At 44.1% G+C, this 17,749-nt stretch overlaps 2 protein-coding genes across 2 annotated transcripts in view; one reads left to right on the top strand and one right to left on the bottom strand.

Annotated features, from left to right (window-relative positions):
- The first annotated feature begins 1,085 nt into the window (after window positions 1-1,085).
- Window positions 1,086-17,749, top strand: part of LOC105191686 (uncharacterized) — a 17,349-nt gene continuing 685 nt past the window's right edge. Inside the window, 6 exon segments of the mRNA XM_011155244.3 lie at window positions 1,086-1,272; window positions 1,682-1,882; window positions 3,340-3,505; window positions 6,793-6,814; window positions 14,493-14,622; window positions 16,820-17,749. The exon segment at window positions 16,820-17,749 is cut by the window's right edge and continues 685 nt beyond it. Of these exon segments, the coding sequence (XP_011153546.3) occupies window positions 1,684-1,882; window positions 3,340-3,505; window positions 6,793-6,814; window positions 14,493-14,622; window positions 16,820-17,019 (717 nt within the window). The 5' untranslated portion in view covers window positions 1,086-1,272; window positions 1,682-1,683 and the 3' untranslated portion in view covers window positions 17,020-17,749.
- Window positions 4,124-12,020, bottom strand: LOC105191700 (E3 ubiquitin-protein ligase DCST1). The gene is made up of 7 exons (XM_011155273.3): window positions 11,607-12,020; window positions 11,122-11,337; window positions 10,597-10,898; window positions 8,897-9,084; window positions 8,626-8,797; window positions 6,265-6,619; window positions 4,124-5,143 (listed from the first exon to the last, which is right to left on the bottom strand). Exons 1-7 carry the CDS (start codon window positions 11,895-11,897, stop codon window positions 4,490-4,492), a joined length of 2,178 nt encoding a protein of 725 aa, XP_011153575.1. The 5' UTR covers window positions 11,898-12,020; the 3' UTR covers window positions 4,124-4,489.

A 17,749-nucleotide genomic window follows, 5' to 3' on the forward strand; every position in this document is an offset into this window, starting at 1 on the left:
ATAAAATAAATTTTATTGAATCACAAGAACCCCGATGCAATTTATAATTATAGATAAAAACGCAGTCGTCCGTTTGCGAGCTCATATGTTTACTGTCGATATAATTCCGGACCTCTCTCTCTCTCTCTCTCTCTCTCTCTCTCTCTCTCTCTCTCTCTCTCTCTCTCTCACTATTCTGAAACCAAAAACAGAAAGATTTTTCAGATACATGGTTGTCATTATAGCCCGTACCAAAATAAAGGCAGTGAAATCAAGTTTGGAAAAATAATGGCTATACAGAGAAAAGGTATTGAAAATGAAGCTTTTTTCAACTTGTAATCATATTTAAAAGAAATGAATAAAATAAAATATATATCTGTGCTCGAGGTAGGGGCGAAAACTACACGTGTATTGTATATTGTGCAAAAGAATTTGAAGTTATTCAGTTCAGCAGTTTTTGCGTAATCGTGTCGACAGTTGAAGAAAATGATGTTTCCAAATAAACCCGTTTAAAGAGTTTCATATGTGCATTTTCCACGTAGATAGTAACAAATTTATTTTATATTTTGAACATTAATAGATACACTGTGAGGATTTCAAGTCTATTGATCCTACCGTTTCTGTCAAAAAAAAATTCCGTAAAAGTAGCCTTGAAAACCTAACCTGCTCCGCGTGTAAAATTCTCCTGTTAAAAGCGTGCGCGCGTGCGCAATGCCACATGGTCATTGGATAAAATCTAAGACGAAGAGCGTGCAATTTGCAATTCCAACCCTGCCGACATCGCGATTATTTTCCGCCGAATGCTTTGCATGCAAATGTAGGGAAACCGAGTGATAAATCTAAACTCCCTCCCCCGGCTCTCTTTGAGGGAAAGGAAGAGGAAACAAAGCGCAGCTTTGCAACATGTTGCAAAGCTGCGCTTTGTTTCGCGGAAAACGGTTTGAGAAATTATGTAGATTAAAACAGCGGCTCGCCGAGCATCATCGCCGAGTGACGACATGAGTCAATCATTTACCGAGCTGTATGCATTTCTTACGAAAAAGTCATTGCGACATGTCATTAAATCGCCATCAACCGTCACCGCGCTCGCGGTATTTCTCGCGGAAGTGCGAAGGTGAAGGTGCCGATCGACGAGGTGAATTTCATAGAATGAATTCGTAGCGTTCCCACCTCGACACGCATCGGCCGCGAGCGACGTGCTGCTGCGTCGATTCATCCGTATATAAAGACAGGTGTCGCGGCTTCTGCTCGTACAATTCATTGCATCTGGTGGTGAATAACGCGCGCGCTTAGGTGAGCATCCGCGATTTGCGCCGCGATCGCGTTTGATGAAAGCACCGGACCCAGTCGCGATTTCTCGCACTCGCACTCGTGACTTTCTGTGTGTTACACAGAAATGAGATCTCTCTTGTCCGCGGCGCGATCCGACAGCCGTTCGAATTCGAATCCAGGTCCGTCGATTTTCGCGCGATCGCGCCCTCGAAATGTTTCCACTTCCGCTTCTTCGAAATTTCCATCAAAGGGACCTGGCAACCTGCCGCCAGACAGTAACTTGAGTAGCTTGATGGACGTTCGCGGGTCATGAGGGAACTAACTTGTCGTTTCGCGACAAAACTGCGAGATGCGAACATCGCGATACTCCTTGCGACACATCGCCATTTGTCCAATTGTGATCTCCGACACTTCGTGCATGTTGTTGCAGCCATGAAGTTCGCACTGGTATGCCTGCTCGCCCTCGTCACTGTCGTCTATGTGTCTGCAAAGCCACAAGGATACACGACTAAGTATGACAACATAGACGTAGAACAAATTCTGCACAACGATCGACTGCTCCAACGTTATGTCGATTGCATGCTGGACAAAGTCGGGGTCAGGTGCCCTCCTGAAGCCATTGAGCTGAAAAGTAAGTGGAAACGAGAAAAACGTGTCTTTGTAGCAAAATTTTCGTCGCACTCAATAAACAGATGATCATCATCTTATTAATATGTAGCAAATGTACAATTTTTGTATAGTGGATAATATTATCGATATTTATTTTATTGGTATTAATATTTAATGCTCATTCAGTTTATTCATTTGGTTTGTATAAATACACTTTGCGTATTTAGTACACGTATTTAGTTTTATTTATTATACACTTATCGACCTTTGGAAATTTCAAAATTATTAAATTAACAAAAGTTAGGGCACTATTGCAGTGATATATTCTTGATGGTAAATAAAGTAAAAAAGTCTAATACTATTTTTGCTTTCGACGAATAGCGAGATTAGCGAGATATCGTAAGTTAAATGTTGAAAAAGTTACCAAGTTTTTCTTAAATATTTCAAAAAATATTAGGCAAATAAAAAATGTTTCAGACAAAAGCTGTTAAAATTAATTGGTAGAAAAAGAAGATATAATAAAAATTTGGGCTTTCTATTTTAAAAAATTGAGTTGACCTTCAAACTTGAAAATGCCCTCCAAATAAAAAACTGATAATATCATTCTTTTTCCCCTTCGAAATCATGGAACACGTGTTTTAGCTTTTTTTAATATCTTTCATAGTTTTCGAGTTTTTTTACCTGTTACGTCTGAAATTTAGCACCCTGTATATGTATATATATATAGTATATTTATACAAACCAAATGAATAAGTTGAATAAATACCAAATACTAATATCTATAAAAAAAATATTAATATTATAGTATTGTTCACTATACAAAAATTACACATTTGCTAAATATTAATAAAATTGTATATATATATATATATATATATACATATATATGTGTGTGTGTGTGTGTCCGGGATCTTTTAGAAACGAAAAATTATGAAGATTCAATCAAATCAAACTGAAAAGAAAAGTCATATATCATTTAGCAAAAATCGCTGTAGTCATTAAGTTATTAATGATTGAAAATGTTAAAGGACATCTTGTTCAAAATGACCTAATTTACGATTATACGACGGCTAGCGATAGATAAAATATATTGAACTTTGAACTCTGAGTCTTGGATCTGTCGCTAGGTACAGTAGCCGTCATATAATTATAGCTTGAGTCAATCTAAACAAAAAAGTTCCTTATCGTTTTGCAAATGAATATGCAAATTTTCAAGTTACGAATTAAAAGAGTCTCTAGATGTGATCATTTTCAATCTTTCAATTCTATTAACAACTTACTAACTATTGCGATTTTTGCAAAATGGTACTTGACTCTTCTTCTCAGTTTCATCTGATTAATCTTCACAACTTTTCCAAAAGACACCCTCGGACACCCTGTATATCCCTGTATATCTTAATTTAATTATGTTACTTGATCCGTTAATATGAATATTTAGCGAATAATTTTAGCGTAACGACTTGCTCATTTCCGTTGCAGAGGTCTTATCTGACGCGTTAGATACTGAATGTAACAAGTGCAACGATCGGCAGAAGGAGGTTGCGAAGAAGGCGATAAGGTTCTTAATAGAGAACAAGCCGGACACATGGAAGGAGCTCAAGGCGAAATACGATCCGGAAGGGAAGTACGTAAAGAAGTACGAGAAGCTAGCCGAAGAAGAGAAAATTAAGTTTTAGCTGACGCTGGAGGGAAACGAAGATAATGTCGCGGCTACTATTAATGCAGCAGATGTCTTATCCTGTACCTCTATAACCGACGATAATTGATATGTAACACGCGTATGCAAATAAAACAACGCATGCGGCAAAACACATACACCTACCTACACACACACGTGCGTTCCAAACGCGTTCGTCGCCGAGATTGCATTTCGCGTTACCGCGATCCGTCCGTCCACCGGTCGATCTACGTAAATCAGATGTTTATCCCGATTACACATCAGCGCTGTGGCATGTGACTGAGCTCCGATGAAAATGTAAATAGCCGTCGAGTGGAAGATTTACTCTGCGGCAACGCTGCGCGGCAAAAACATCGGCTTCGCGATCTTTGGACCGTCGTTGTATGCTGATAGTGAATCGTCACTTTGGTCGATCCATGATCTATGGATCGTCGGCGTCGCCACGTAACTGTTTCATAAACGAGTACCTTGAGCACACGACGACGGCGAAACGCGGTCAGCCTATCGATGATGAACTGCGTAAGAGATTCAGCCTAGCTTGTAAACTTGACTTGCGGTCGCTTCCTTTGTGGGCTTGAGGTTTCACTGAAGTTTTCGGTTTCCTTTGGTTTCTTCTTTTTTCTTTCTTTCGGTTTCTCTTTCAACGTGTTTCGACGTCGACTGCTTGGGAAGAATCACCGGTACCGCTATTATTGCGTCTCATTAATTTATATGTGTATAATTAATGCGCAAAACGTACTCTCCCTCCTTCTCATTGTGCATAAAAATTAAGAGATACAACTAATAAAGAACGAATGAAACGAGCCTTCGTTTATCTCTTTAACCTTTATTTCTGAGTACCGAGAATTAAGACTTCAGTCGAACATTGAAGCGAAGGTCAACATGGCGGCCAATGCGTTAACGCGGGGTCGAACTCGAGGCTCGACAGGCTCGACAGGCTGCGTGGAAGCTTCAGTGAAGAAAAGCGCCGTATTCCTCCGCGTCGTCGTCCGTCTCGTCCTCAAGGTCCGCGCAGGCATAGCAGATCTCGCCGACGTCGCGCCAGCACTCAGGACAGTGGACGAAGGGACACCCGGGTGCGTTGACGCACTCGCGGAGTTCCGGGCCCTTCCTCGGCTCGACCTCGCCGCAGACGAGGCACCTGCGACGCGCCGAGGCGAAGATCACCAGCCAGCCGCAGAGCGCCGGCCAGCGCTGCCTCAGGGCGACCCACGGGTCCAAGTGGTACTCCAACCGACGCGTCCTCGCCAGGGCCCTGACCTTGGCGCGCATGAACCTGGCGTGGCCAAGTCTGCGCCTCAGGCTCTCGTTGTAGAGATAGAGCACCCGTCTCTTCTCGCGCCTCCGGTAGAAGAACGAGCAGATGACGCGCCGCAGTCGCTGGGTGTACGCGCTGGTGAAGAGCAGCACGAACACGCCCAGGTAGCTGGAGTAGATCTTGAAGACCACGCGACGCGGCAGCTCGCTGGGCCGCGGCAAGCAGGCGCTGTTCGACACCACTGTCTTCACCCGCTTCTTCACGTTGAAGCCGCGCACCAAGCTACGGATCAGGGAGGCGATCATGCCGGTGCCGCGGATCTCCAGGTTCACGTCGTGGTGGCCTGCCTGGAGAAATCGAGTCCGTGGTCCGTGCCAGTCTCGCGAGGAAACGCATGAAGATACCCCTCGGTAATTTTCCTTTGGGTCTCGGACACGTCGTAGAGCAGCTGAAAGTAGCAAAGCTTCTGTTTCGTTTGTGAAGATACATTTTGACGCAAGTTTTTGCGCTTTCTTACAAAGACGTTTGAAGCTACAGATTTATGGTATATTTGAAAATTGTAGACATGCCTTTAACCCTTTGAGGCACAGCGGTAAGTATACTTACCACCTTTATTTATTCTCACATTTTCATGAAATATTTCATATTTGGGGGATTCTTGTCAGGTCTTTTGCATTTCTTTTTTGGCTTTTTATATGACGTGGGAACATACGTGAAAGGTTGAAAAGTGTTTTGCACAAGTTGTCCAGTTATTATAAATAAACAAAGAGTGAAAAATACACATTTTTACAGAAAAAAATCATTTTCTACGAACTATGAATTGAATCTTTTGCTCAGAATCAAGATTTGGGGGTTATTTGGGTCGCTGATTACGAATCTGAGGTCCAAATGCTAAAATTTATTTTCTAAGATGGCGGATCATAAAATTTTTATATGATTAGCTGAAATTGTACTTTGGTTAGCTTTCAAGGTCACTGATTACGAATCACCGATGTCACCGAAATTATCGCGATTTTTCATATTTGTGGCCGTCATCTTGGACCCGCCATCTTGAATTTCGAATCTGATAACGGATTTGTCATCAGCGACCCCAGAGACCTCCGTGTATAAATTTTCATGTGATTCGGATTTTCTGGAAAATACGTGCCTCAAATGATTAAAAGAAGAAGAAGAAGCTGTTGCAATTTGCTGTTAGACGTCAATCTCAAATTTACCCGCGTCTTTCTTCAGGTGCTCCGAAACGTAGCCCAAAGCCCAAAGAACCGGGAAGAGACTCTCTTCCATGCGCTCCCTCATGCGCGTCAGTCTTGTCAGTCCGTTTTCGTCCGGGAGAAGACGAAAGCTGAAGAGCACAGCAAGTTCCCGACGAGAGAGACATGGCACATGTGAGTACTTGTGAAAAGTATCCTGGAACGATCTAGAGTAATCTCATATTTTTACTACTCCTGTAGCGTCGGGAGATAGTTGCCTGGGTATACTCCATGTAAGAGTGTCTTCTGATCAAGTCGAGCGTCTCGTAGAACAGTCTGTCCATCAGCAGGAACGTCGTGACACTTATCACCTCGAGGGTCAGTTTCACCGCTTGCGCGGCCAAGTGCACCCGCTCGACCTTGCTCGGCCGCAGGCTGTACGGGTCCACGAACTTCGATCTCTCCATCTTCTTCAGGGGCAGCAGAGTCAAGCTACCCCGGGCCTTTCTCCTGGCGTCGATCTTGCGGAAGTACGACGTCACGTACACGTTGTCGTGCTCGATCTCGGTCAGGTACTTGTCGTGGTACGATTGAGCGCTCAGGATGATCCTCAGGAACACGAGAGACAGACATCTGCGGAGGTACACAAAAGCGCGCTTCATTGAAGTCCTTTTTCCGTGATTCTAATTTATCTAGTCTATCTCGAGTCTTTGCGAGATCGAAATTTCGAATAAGTGCGATTGAAAATAGCCATACGAGCAAGCTTGTATTAGGTAAATCGGAAAGTTCCGTCCGTTTAGCGACAGCTAAGTGGCTACAGCTAGAACTGTCGTTCACCTGTAATGTCTAAACGAAGCTTAATAGTTTGTTTTGACAACTGTCAATAACATTCAGTACATAAAAGTATACGTTTGCATCAATAACATTGTTTTTCGATCGCTGCATCGAAAATGTCGGAATTTGAGCCAAATAAGCGTCATTTGCGCGAAATGTTAATCTTTTGCTTCAATTGGAAGGAAGCTGCAGCTGAAGCTCGTCGAATGCTTGTAGAAGTTTACGGTGATAATGCTCCTTCCGATAAAACATGCAGAGAATGGTTTAAAAGTGGTGATTTTGATGTAGAGGACAAAGAGCGTTCTGGACGGCCAAAAGCATTCGAAGACGAAGAATTGCAGGCATTGATGGACGAAGACTCATGTCAAACCCTTGCAAAAGCAACTTGCAGAACTTGCATTAAATTGTGCTCAATCTGTCATTTCCGATCGTTTGTGAGCCTTAGGAAAGGTTACAAGGAAGGAAAGTGGATCCCATATGAACTGAAGCCAAGAGACATTGAAAGGCGAAAAACTACCTGCGAAATTCTGCTCGCTAGGCAACAAAGAAAGGGGTTTTCACAACGTATCATCACTGGGGATGAAAAATGGATTTATTGGGTTATACGGGAATGAAGCCTTGAAAGAAAGGCAGTGTCAAAATTGGTTTGCCAGATTTCGTTCTGGTGATTCTTCATTGAAAAATGCTCAACGATCTGGCCGTCCAGTTGAAGTCGATGAGAGACCCATATCAAGGCCATTATCGATTCAGATCGTCATAGCACAACACGTGATATTGCAGAAAAGCTCAATGTATCGCATGTATGCATTGAAAAAAATTTTAAAAAGCAAATTTATAATTTTGAATTTTCATTCTTATTTAAAATCCGCGATCACTTAGTTGCCAACCCAATATTTTGACAATCCCAAACGTCGAAGAATTGCGATCCCGGCCAAGCCTCAACATCGACGCCAAAGCGGAATATCCACGGAAAGAAGTCAATGCTCTGTATTTGGTGGGATCAGAAGGGTGTGTGCTGTACCATGAACTGTTGAAAAGTGATCAAACAGTCACAGGGGATCTTTGTAGAGAACAAATGATCCGTTTGAGCCGAGCATTGCACGAAAAACGACGAGAATATGAAACGAGACAGTATAAAGTGCTTTTGCTTCATGACAACGCTCAGCCTCACGTCACAAGATCTGTGAAGGAAACGTCAGAAGCACTTCGCTGGGAAGTGTTACCCCATGCGGCTTATTCACCAGACTGTGCCCCTTCCGACTACCACTTGTTTCGGTCGATGGCACACGCACTTGCTGACGAATGCTTCAATTCTTATGTAAACGTCGAAAAATGGCTCTCTGACTGGACAGCCACCAAAGATGAGTCATTCTTTCGCCGCGGAATTCGCTTGCTGACCGAAAGATGGGAAAAAGTCGTCGCTAACGATGGACAATACTTTGATCGATGTACTGTTTCATTTCGTTTCTCAAATAAAGCCATACGTTCTGCACGCGAAAACGCATGGTACTTTCCGATTGACCTGATAGATTCAGTTAATTATACCCGAATGACTCTGTAAGAATCTTATTAAACAACTTAAGAAGACGCGGCAACATTTCGTTATGCCGATCGCTGCTGACCACCGCGGTTTCTGGAATTAGCGGACAGACATCGAGATTTCGAAACGATTCGAGCACTTAATTTAGATGCAAAATGCAGCCGATGGCCTCATGAGAAAACTTGTTTCTAAAATATCTCCCGAGGTTAAGTTCGCTCTCATTGAACACAACCAAGTCCAAATGTTGAAATCCAGCGCGCGATACCTCTTGATGACTGTCATGATCGATTCAAGGACGTTCCTGCGCACGTTGAAGTCGTGCATCACGGCCAGCGCAACATCCGTAGCGTCATGTAGGTCAAGGATTACCGGCGGCTTCTCGATTTTGTATTGCAGCTTCGCTTCCTTGAGGCTCTTGCCGAACGTATCCCTGGCACCTTCACGAAGCAGACAATATATTCGGGAATGTCGCGAACTCAACGCGATTCCTAACGTTCTCTCAAGCACGCGATCTCAAGTAACTTTTGTTTGTTCACTTTTCAGAGCGACGTAGCCCTCGCCGATGCCGGAGTCCACCTTGCCCTCAGGGTCGCAGATGTTGCCGCCGCCCAGAGCCTGCACCAGGTTACACACGAAGGTGAGTTTCATCGGCCAGCACAGCAGCCAGGCCGCGAAGACCGACACCTTATCGTAACACTTGTCGTAAGCGTCGGCGAACATATCCCTGAAAATCGCCAGTATGCACCATCTCTCTATGCAGGCAGCAATTTAAAATCGAGGTTCTTCATTGTTTAGCATCGCTTCCATCTCGTCACCTTGATTCTGTTATTACTCTCTGCGTCATTCGTCATTATATCAGGTGTACAAATGAATAATCCAAATTTATCAGCTAAAATCAAGCTTTACTTTAAAAGAAAGTAAAACAAATTTGTCAATCAAAGTATTCGCCATTGTCCCTTATAACTTTAAGCCATCTTCCAAGCAGCTGATGAATTCCATGTCGGAAGAATGTAGTGTCCTTGGACACACGATAAAGTCGTGTCAAGACATTTTCGAATCTCATCCACCGATTTCAAGTGCGTGCCGGACAAGGTATGTTGCATCGATCGGAACAAGTGGTAGTCGGTAGGAGTGATGCCTGATGAATATACGTCGAGTCCCAGCCAAGACCCATTATGATGTCGCTTTTGTCGTTAGAAGCAACGTGTGACTTAGCGTTATCACGCAACAATTACGCAGGACAACAATTTCTCCTTTGCCACTATATGAGCGTTTTCGTTCTAATTCTTGACTCAAATGGATTAATTGGTGTTGGTAGCAGTCCGCAGTAATTGTTTCATTCGGTTCTAATAGCCCATAATAAATCACGCCTCTCATATCCCACCGAATGCAGAGTAGAATCTTCTTTCCGAAGTGTTCTTTGGCTTTGCAGCCGATGTTGATGGTTCGTCGGGATTTATCCATGACTTTCTGCGTTCCGGATTGTCATAGAGTATCCGCTTCTCATCGCCTGTAGCAAATTTCCACAAGAAAGACCCTTTCTACGCTGCTTATTGAGAAGAGAAAGACCCACTGCCACTCGTTGATTTCTTTGGCTTCAGTGAGTTTATGCGGAACCCATTTTCCTTCTTTCTGAATCATCCCCATCTCGAGTAGGCGTTTGCAAATACGTAGTTTGTTGCGTTACTCCTAACTGCTCTGCAAGCTCTTTTAGCGTCTGTGTTGAATTCTCAGCGAGCAGTTGCTCCAAATCATTGTTGCCGCATTTCCGAGGGTCTTCAGGACGTTCCTTGTCATTCAGACTGAAATCGCCGCCGCTTTTAAACCGTCTAAATCAAAATACACACATATTGCACGATCGCCGAGAAAGGAACAAATCGTTTCGCATGCTCTTGCAGCATTTTTTCCTTGTTGGAATTCGTAAAGAATGCAGCGTCGATAGATATGCACCTCATGTGTTGCCATTTTTGACTATACCGAACTGATTAATTTTTGAGGTTATATTAAGCCTTCCGTCCATATTAAATGTAATATTTAATAGCTATATGTCAACACATGTCTGTGTAACCGTAAAAGAGCGAGAAAATTTAATTATTTGAAACTTAATTTCTTAACCGCTTAAAGAAGTTTGGATTATTCGTTTGTACACCTAATATTTAGATTAAACGTTATGTAACAGCAATAATAATTATTGTTATCGTTATCTTTGGAATAATTCCAATTCTCGGTGTCCTGCCTGCATCGTTCCGCGCCGCGACTAAGCTGCTCTTCGCAGCGTGCCTCGATCTTCCTCTTGTACTTCGCCTCGTAAACATCCGCCTCAGACTTGGCCTTCGCGATCTCTTTCTCATGTTTCTCCTCGATCTCGTCGCTCCTCTTGGTATCATCCTGAAGCTCGTCCAAATAATCGTTCTCCTCTTTCAATCGCCTCATCTCCTCCTCGCCCTCGATTTCCTCGACTATCGGGCTCATCAGATCTCTCACCGAAGATAAAATATCCTTTAGCTCGCTCGCGTCCGCTTTCATGGCCAACACCGCCTGCGTCGGTATACGGGAGTTTTGATGAAGCCCGACGTCGCCGTGATTGCGCATCGGCCCCGAGCCACAAGTTTGTCACGCGGATAACATTTCTCCGTCGATGACGTATTATTCGAATGACTGAATAACCGAGCTCGCCGTAGCTCGGAAAAGCTTAGATTTCTCATTGCGTTCCCCATTCGTGACTGCAAGACTCATGCGTCCGTTTTAGAGCGGATGATACCTGCTGGAACGGCTCAAACATGAGGTCGTAGCGCGTCTTGGTGAGATTGTACGTGAGCTGCGTCGTGCAAGCGAAAGTTCTCACCACCTCTTTGCCGTTGTACGTTAGATTGAATAACGGGCCCGCTATTACGTATCCCAGGACGAGCGCTCTCAGGACGTTGCGCCCGGATCGGCCGAGGAAAGTCGGGATCGTCAAGAGGCAGATGCATCTCACCTATTCGAGAGGACGAAACACGTCGATTTGAACATTCCGAGGCGAGGAAAGAGCGACAGGCGACTCGCGAAGGAAAAAATGTCCGGAGGAGAACAAGCAATTTGAAAAATCTATCGTTGTTCACGCTTCACATTTTTTTTTGTAATCTCCTCTGAAGGACCTTCTTGTCACTTTGTTGGCCGCCCCGCGGGCGGAAGTGCTTCGTGGTTAATCGGCCGTTAATCGCCGTGGTTGCGGTGTTAAAAGCCGCAGCTCGCGGCCGAGATTACCTGCATCGACGCGGCGCATCCTATCGATAGCATCGCGACGAGGAGGGCTCCCAGGATGGCGCTGGTGTACATATCGAATTGTAGATCGACGATTATGCCCTCGTAGAGCGCGACAGCTGCGCCGAGTCCGAAGAGAAATCCGACGAAGGCCCTCGCTTTCCGATGAGTGCCGATCGGGTCGTAGCAGATGTGGAAGAGGGTTGGACACTTCTTCAGATAATATTTCAGAAAATCCCTCCGCGCTTCCTCGATCAGCCGGCCGCAGCGATTAATCCGCTCCAGCCCGGGCATAGCGCGCTTCCTTCCTTTCTTTCTTCCTTCCTTCCTTTCTTTCCTTCTCTCTTCCCGCCTCGTTTCTTTTTCTCCTCCTCTTGCTCGCGAGATCCACGAGTCCTCGTTAAATAAGCTACTTTGTCGCGGATTATGAAACGCGAGAGAGATTCGCGAGAGAGGAACTCCCCCACGGGAAACTCTTTCGGGGTTAGTCCCTGAAGTGAGGCTCTGAATATGGGCGAGTGTTGTGTACGTACATCGTCGCGATTCGTCGAGCTTCACCACGCACGGCGGTTACATGTACGATGCACGTTGCCGCTACTCGAAAAAAATAGGATATAATGATGATTATTGCTGAAAATTGCGACGCGACGGCGATTACGCGGGGGAATTTCCGCGAATCCATCCTGCGGCCCGCGACGCGACGTCACGATTACTTAGTAATTTAGACGAGGACGACGATGCTTCGAGGAATTTACATTTATGCATTAAAGAGGTTTTCCTTTCGAGAACGTATAACGGGTATAACGAGTGAGTGAAGCCGGCGTCTTTTTTACACGAGTCCTCCGCGACGTCGAAGGTCGCGTCGCGTAACGCGCAACGTGCGCGGAATACGAGAAAGGAACTGGAGCGCGAAGAGAATTCCTCGCACGCGTGGCGCGTCGATTCTTCGGCCGCCCGACGCGGCGAGTTTTCCCGTTTGCACGTTTTTCTGCACTCGAGCACAAATCGCTTGCAATAGGAATAGAACTGAGAACATGTTTACGCGAGATCGAAGGGACACGCTGCGAATCCAGAATTTTCCCCCGAACTCTGATGCTCCATTCTTTCCATTTGGATTTTGAGTCGCGGTCGCGCGATTACTTCTGAAATGGCACGATGTCCTTCGCCGAGCGCGCGCTTCTTTAATTTTCCTACAACGAGCGAGCTTTCTCAAAATATTAGGTGAAAAAAAATGAATAATCCAAACTTTTTTAAACGGCTAAGAATATAACTTTCGAATAATTAAATTTCCCCCGCTCTTTTACGGTTATGTAGTGTTGACATATAGCTATTAAAAATTACATTTAATATGGACGGAAGGCTTAATATGACCTCAAAAATTAATCAGTTCGATATAGTCAAAAATGGCAACACATGAGGTGCATATCTATCGACGCTGCATTCTTTACGAATTCCAACAAGGAAAAAGTGTTGCAAGAGCATGCGAATCGATTTGTTCCTTTCTCGGCGATCGTGCAATATGTGTGTATTTTGATTTAGACGGTTTAAAAGCGGCGGCGATTTCAGTCTGAATGACAAGGAACGTCCTGAAGACCCTCGGAAATGCGGCAACAATGATTTGGAGCAACTGCTCGCTGAGAATTCAACACAGACGCTAAAAGAGCTTGCAGAGCAATTAGGAGTAACGCAACAAACTACGTATTTGCAAACGCCTACTCGAGATGGGGATGATTCAGAAAGAAGGAAAATGGGTTCCGCGTAAACTCACTGAAGCCAAAGAAATCAACGAGTGGCAGTGGGTCTTTCTCTTCTCAATAAGCAGCGTAGAAAGGGTCTTTCTTATGGAAATTTGCTACGGGCGATGAGAAGCGGATACTCTATGACAATCCGGAACGCAGAAAGTCATGGATAAATCCCGACGAACCATCAACATCGGCTGCAAAGCCAAAGAACACTTCGGAAAGAAGATTCTACTCTGCATTCGGTGGGATATGAGAGGCGTGATTTATTATGGGCTATTAGAACCGAATGAAACAATTACTGCGGACTGCTACCAACACCAATTAATCCATTTGAGTCAAGAATTAGAACGAAAACGCTCATATAGTGGCAAAGGAGAAATTGTTGTCCTGCGTAATTGTTGCGTGATAACGCTAAGTCACACGTTGCTTCTAACGACAAAAGCGACATCATAATGGGTCTTGGCTGGGACTCGACGTATATTCATCAGGCATCACTCCTACCGATTACCACTTGTTCCGGTCGATGCAACATACCTTGTCCGACACGCACTTGAAATCGGTGGATGAGATTCGAAAATGTCTTGACGCGACTTTATCGTGTGTCCAAGGACACAACATTTTTCCGACATGGAATTTATCAGCTGCTTGGAAGGATGGCTTAAAGTTATAGGAATCAACGGCGAATTTTTTCTTTGATTGACAAATTTATTTTATTTTCTTTTAAAATAAACCTCGAATTTAGCTGAAAAATTGCGATTATTCATTTGTATACCTGATATCACATCTTAGAAAAGAAAAAAAATCCTGTCTTTCTTCGGGCAATTTCTAGAATCTCGTGCTGGCTCGAAGGAGCGGGAAAACTTGCAGCGCGCTCGGTCTGTCCGCACAGGAAGCGCCCTCCTCTCCTCTCCGTCGTCGTGCGCGATATTTTCTTTGATAAATTATGGCAATCGTTGATCGCACGAGGACGATTTCGTGCGACTAACGAACCGTATCATGCCCCTTATAAGACATCCAAACTAACGAGCTCCACGAGCAGTGAATCGCTAGTAACGCATCGATCTCCTGCAGGAGGATGGGGTACTTAGCCGTCGCGCTTCTCACCGTGTGCGTCCTTTCCTCTCCCGTCGTTCTCGCCGACAACAAGGGACAGTACACCACGAAATTCGACAATGTGGACGTGGACGCGATCATAAGCAGCGAGCGGCTGCTCAACGGATACGTGGGCTGCCTGCTCGAACGAAATCCTTGCACTCCGGACGCGGCGGAACTCAAAAGTGAGTAACGTCGTTACGAAGAACGTTACGAGCCCGCTCGTTAAATGTGAAACATCGAAGGCTGCGTAACAGGCTGCGTAACTTTCTGTTTGAGACGTTCTTCAGGAACTGCTCTATCTGGCTCTTTGGGGCATTTATTTTTCCCTCGAGGTATCCTGCTGATGAACGCACCGACTAATAGCGTAACATTACATCAGTATTTAACCTCCGATTGAGAAAACTTGTATTCTTATCTTGTACATATATTAATGGACGTTGCCTTTCTTTTTGTTATTTTTAAAAGGGATTTGCCCTGCAAGTAAATAATTATTACAAGTTTCCACTCGGCAATGTAAGTGTAATATCCCTAGTAGCACGTATTGTTGGGTCCCCAATATTGGCCAATGTAACCCCGATGTAAGTCAATATTGATATAACAATGCTGTGCAATATTGACGATATCTTGTAATTTGATATCTGACCAATATTGGCTGTATATTGGGATACATTGGGCCAATGTGGCGCCAATATAAATCAATATTGGCGATATATTGTAATTTAATGTCTAACCAATATTAGTTGCATATTGGGATACATTGGGCCAATGTAACCCCAATATAAGTCAATATTGGTATAACAATGCTATGCAATATTGACGATATCTTGTAATTTGATATCTAACCAATATTGGCTGTATATTGGGATACGCTGGGCCAATGTAACCCCAATTTATGTCACCGTAGCCAATGTAACACCAATGTAACGCCAATGAAGTGTGCTACTAGAGATAACACATATCGCATATGACAGTTGCGTCGTTGAGTAAGAAATTCTGAGAAGTTTCAATGAGTTGAGGGGTTTGATTTTCAGTCGACGAAAAAAGATATTGATTTGATCAACAAATTACAACATTGACGTAATGTTACAGTTATTTATTTTTTACTGAGAAAGGCCGCGCGTTCGTGGTTTGGTCGACCGAGAGCTAACGTCTCGCTGATCGAAAAATTCGACGGTGATTTGTGACGAAAGGAAATCACCAAGGACAAAGATCGCAAAAGTAGCGAGCACGTTGATTGGCGCTCAGATTTAAACAGCCGGCTGACAATGCTTACGTTCAGCAGAAGAAGCTGCTTTACAACTGCCCGGTCAGAACCACAACGTCGACTCGACGTTGATTCGACGTTGAAATGATCAACGAAACGTTGAATCAACATTATTATAATTCAATCGTCATCGACGTCGAATCAACCTTGTGATTCTGACTGGATGTTATAAAATTCGTGAATCTAATTGACGTATGCTCTTAACCCTTTAACGCCCGACTTTTTTATAAATGTTTTAAGAATAAAATTTGAGTTTCTTTGAATTGAGACTATATAAGTAGTGATAACCGAAAAAATATCAGAATTTTATATTGGTTCTTTTATCGTTCGTTTTTTTTTGTTTATTGGTAAATATCACTTGGATCCTAAAAGGATATACGAAATGAGCAACCTATACAGAGAGAAAAATGAAGGGTAATCTATAGGACATAACTCTGGTGGTCAGTTTGACATTTTTGAGATGAAACTTTACTATATTTGTGAGCGAAGTTTATCATTCAGAGCATCAAGCTTACTATTTCAGAAGAATATCTTATAGATCACCATTTAGATGGTCAATCGTCCTTTCATTTTTCGCCGCAAAAAAAGAGCGCTGTAGAGGTCACCAGGTTTCACGAAAATAGCTTGATTTCTCGATCTTCGTGTCCACCATATTGGATTCGCCATTTTGAATTTCTGTATTCTTTTAATTTCACACTTTGCATCTGAGAAAGCTTCGAAATGTATGAAATCATAACAGATACCAATCTATTCATTTATAGCGCACTTCTAGATGTCAGTAACAATGCTGACTATGCCTACTTGGAATTTGACGAAACACGGTATCATTAAAACTGAGCTAGAGACAGACTAAACCGAATCTACATGCAACCTATATACCGTTTTTCAGAAGAAGAATTCACCTTTACAGTGCAGGTGCAAAGAAAACGGAAATATCTTCTTTTTTCACTAAGTTATGGATTCTTAAATGCGTTTCTGGTAACTACAGTTAGCAGTAGGCGTTTGAGGATTAAATTTGGCTGAATCCAAGGGCATGCACCAATCGGATTCATGAGTTTTGCAACAGTCGCGAAGCAGCTTTCTCTGCTGAACGTGGCCAATGTATTCGCACACAGAGAATCTGCCGGACGCGTTGGAGCACGACTGCGCTGGATGCAGCGAGGCGCAGAAGAACGCGGCCGACAAGATCTCTCACCATTTGATCGACCACAAGCCGGAGGACTGGAGACTGCTGGAGGAGAAGTACGACCCCACCGGGGCGTACCGGCGACGTTACCTGGAGAACAAGTCCAAGGAGGGAGGCAGATTCGACTAGGTCGTCTCTGCCACGTCGTCGAGATGTCGATATCGAGGCTGACCTTGGCTACTCTTTCGGACTCGGATTGCTCGATCTCGTAATCCTCGTCGCACGGCGGCTCTACCTTACGATAACGATTGCGCAACCACGAGACATCCTTGTCTCGAGGAAGGATCGGGCTGGGAAAACGTTTCCAGGTTTCTCCAGCGCGATACTTCCGCGTCGCGATTCGCCTCGCCGAGGCTCTGCCTCGTTGCCTGGAATTTCACTCGATGATCCTTGGGTCCTGCGGGAGAGTCCGTCCGTCAGACGTAATAAACGAGAGGATGCGTCATTGGAGCATAAATATTATCCCGCTAAAGTTCACGTCGGGGAGAATCGAGCTAGAGAGTCTGATCATAGACGCGCGCGCGTCGTTAACCAATTTGTCGTAATCAGTCGTAATTTTGCGCGTGAAGGTGGACAAAGTAATTTACGTGCAATTTCCTCGCATAACAGCGAGAAAACAGTCGCGTCTAATTCCCTTTGTTTCCTCGCGCTCTTCCAGTATTTATCTCTCGTCTCTTTGCACTTCTCATAGGATATCGGTTGTTACGCGTTCCTAACTATCTGCCCTTTTCTATCGTGCATGTTACACACACACACACACACACACACACACACGCATACGTCCGATATTTACATCAAATATTTGAAAAAAGAAATGGACCCCCTCTCGGTGCCGTGCGCTCATTGTTATCAGTAATCT

Source organism: Harpegnathos saltator, unplaced genomic scaffold (assembly GCF_003227715.2).
Source record: "Harpegnathos saltator strain DR-91 unplaced genomic scaffold, Hsal_v8.6 scaffold810, whole genome shotgun sequence".
NCBI lineage: Eukaryota > Metazoa > Arthropoda > Insecta > Hymenoptera > Formicidae > Harpegnathos > Harpegnathos saltator.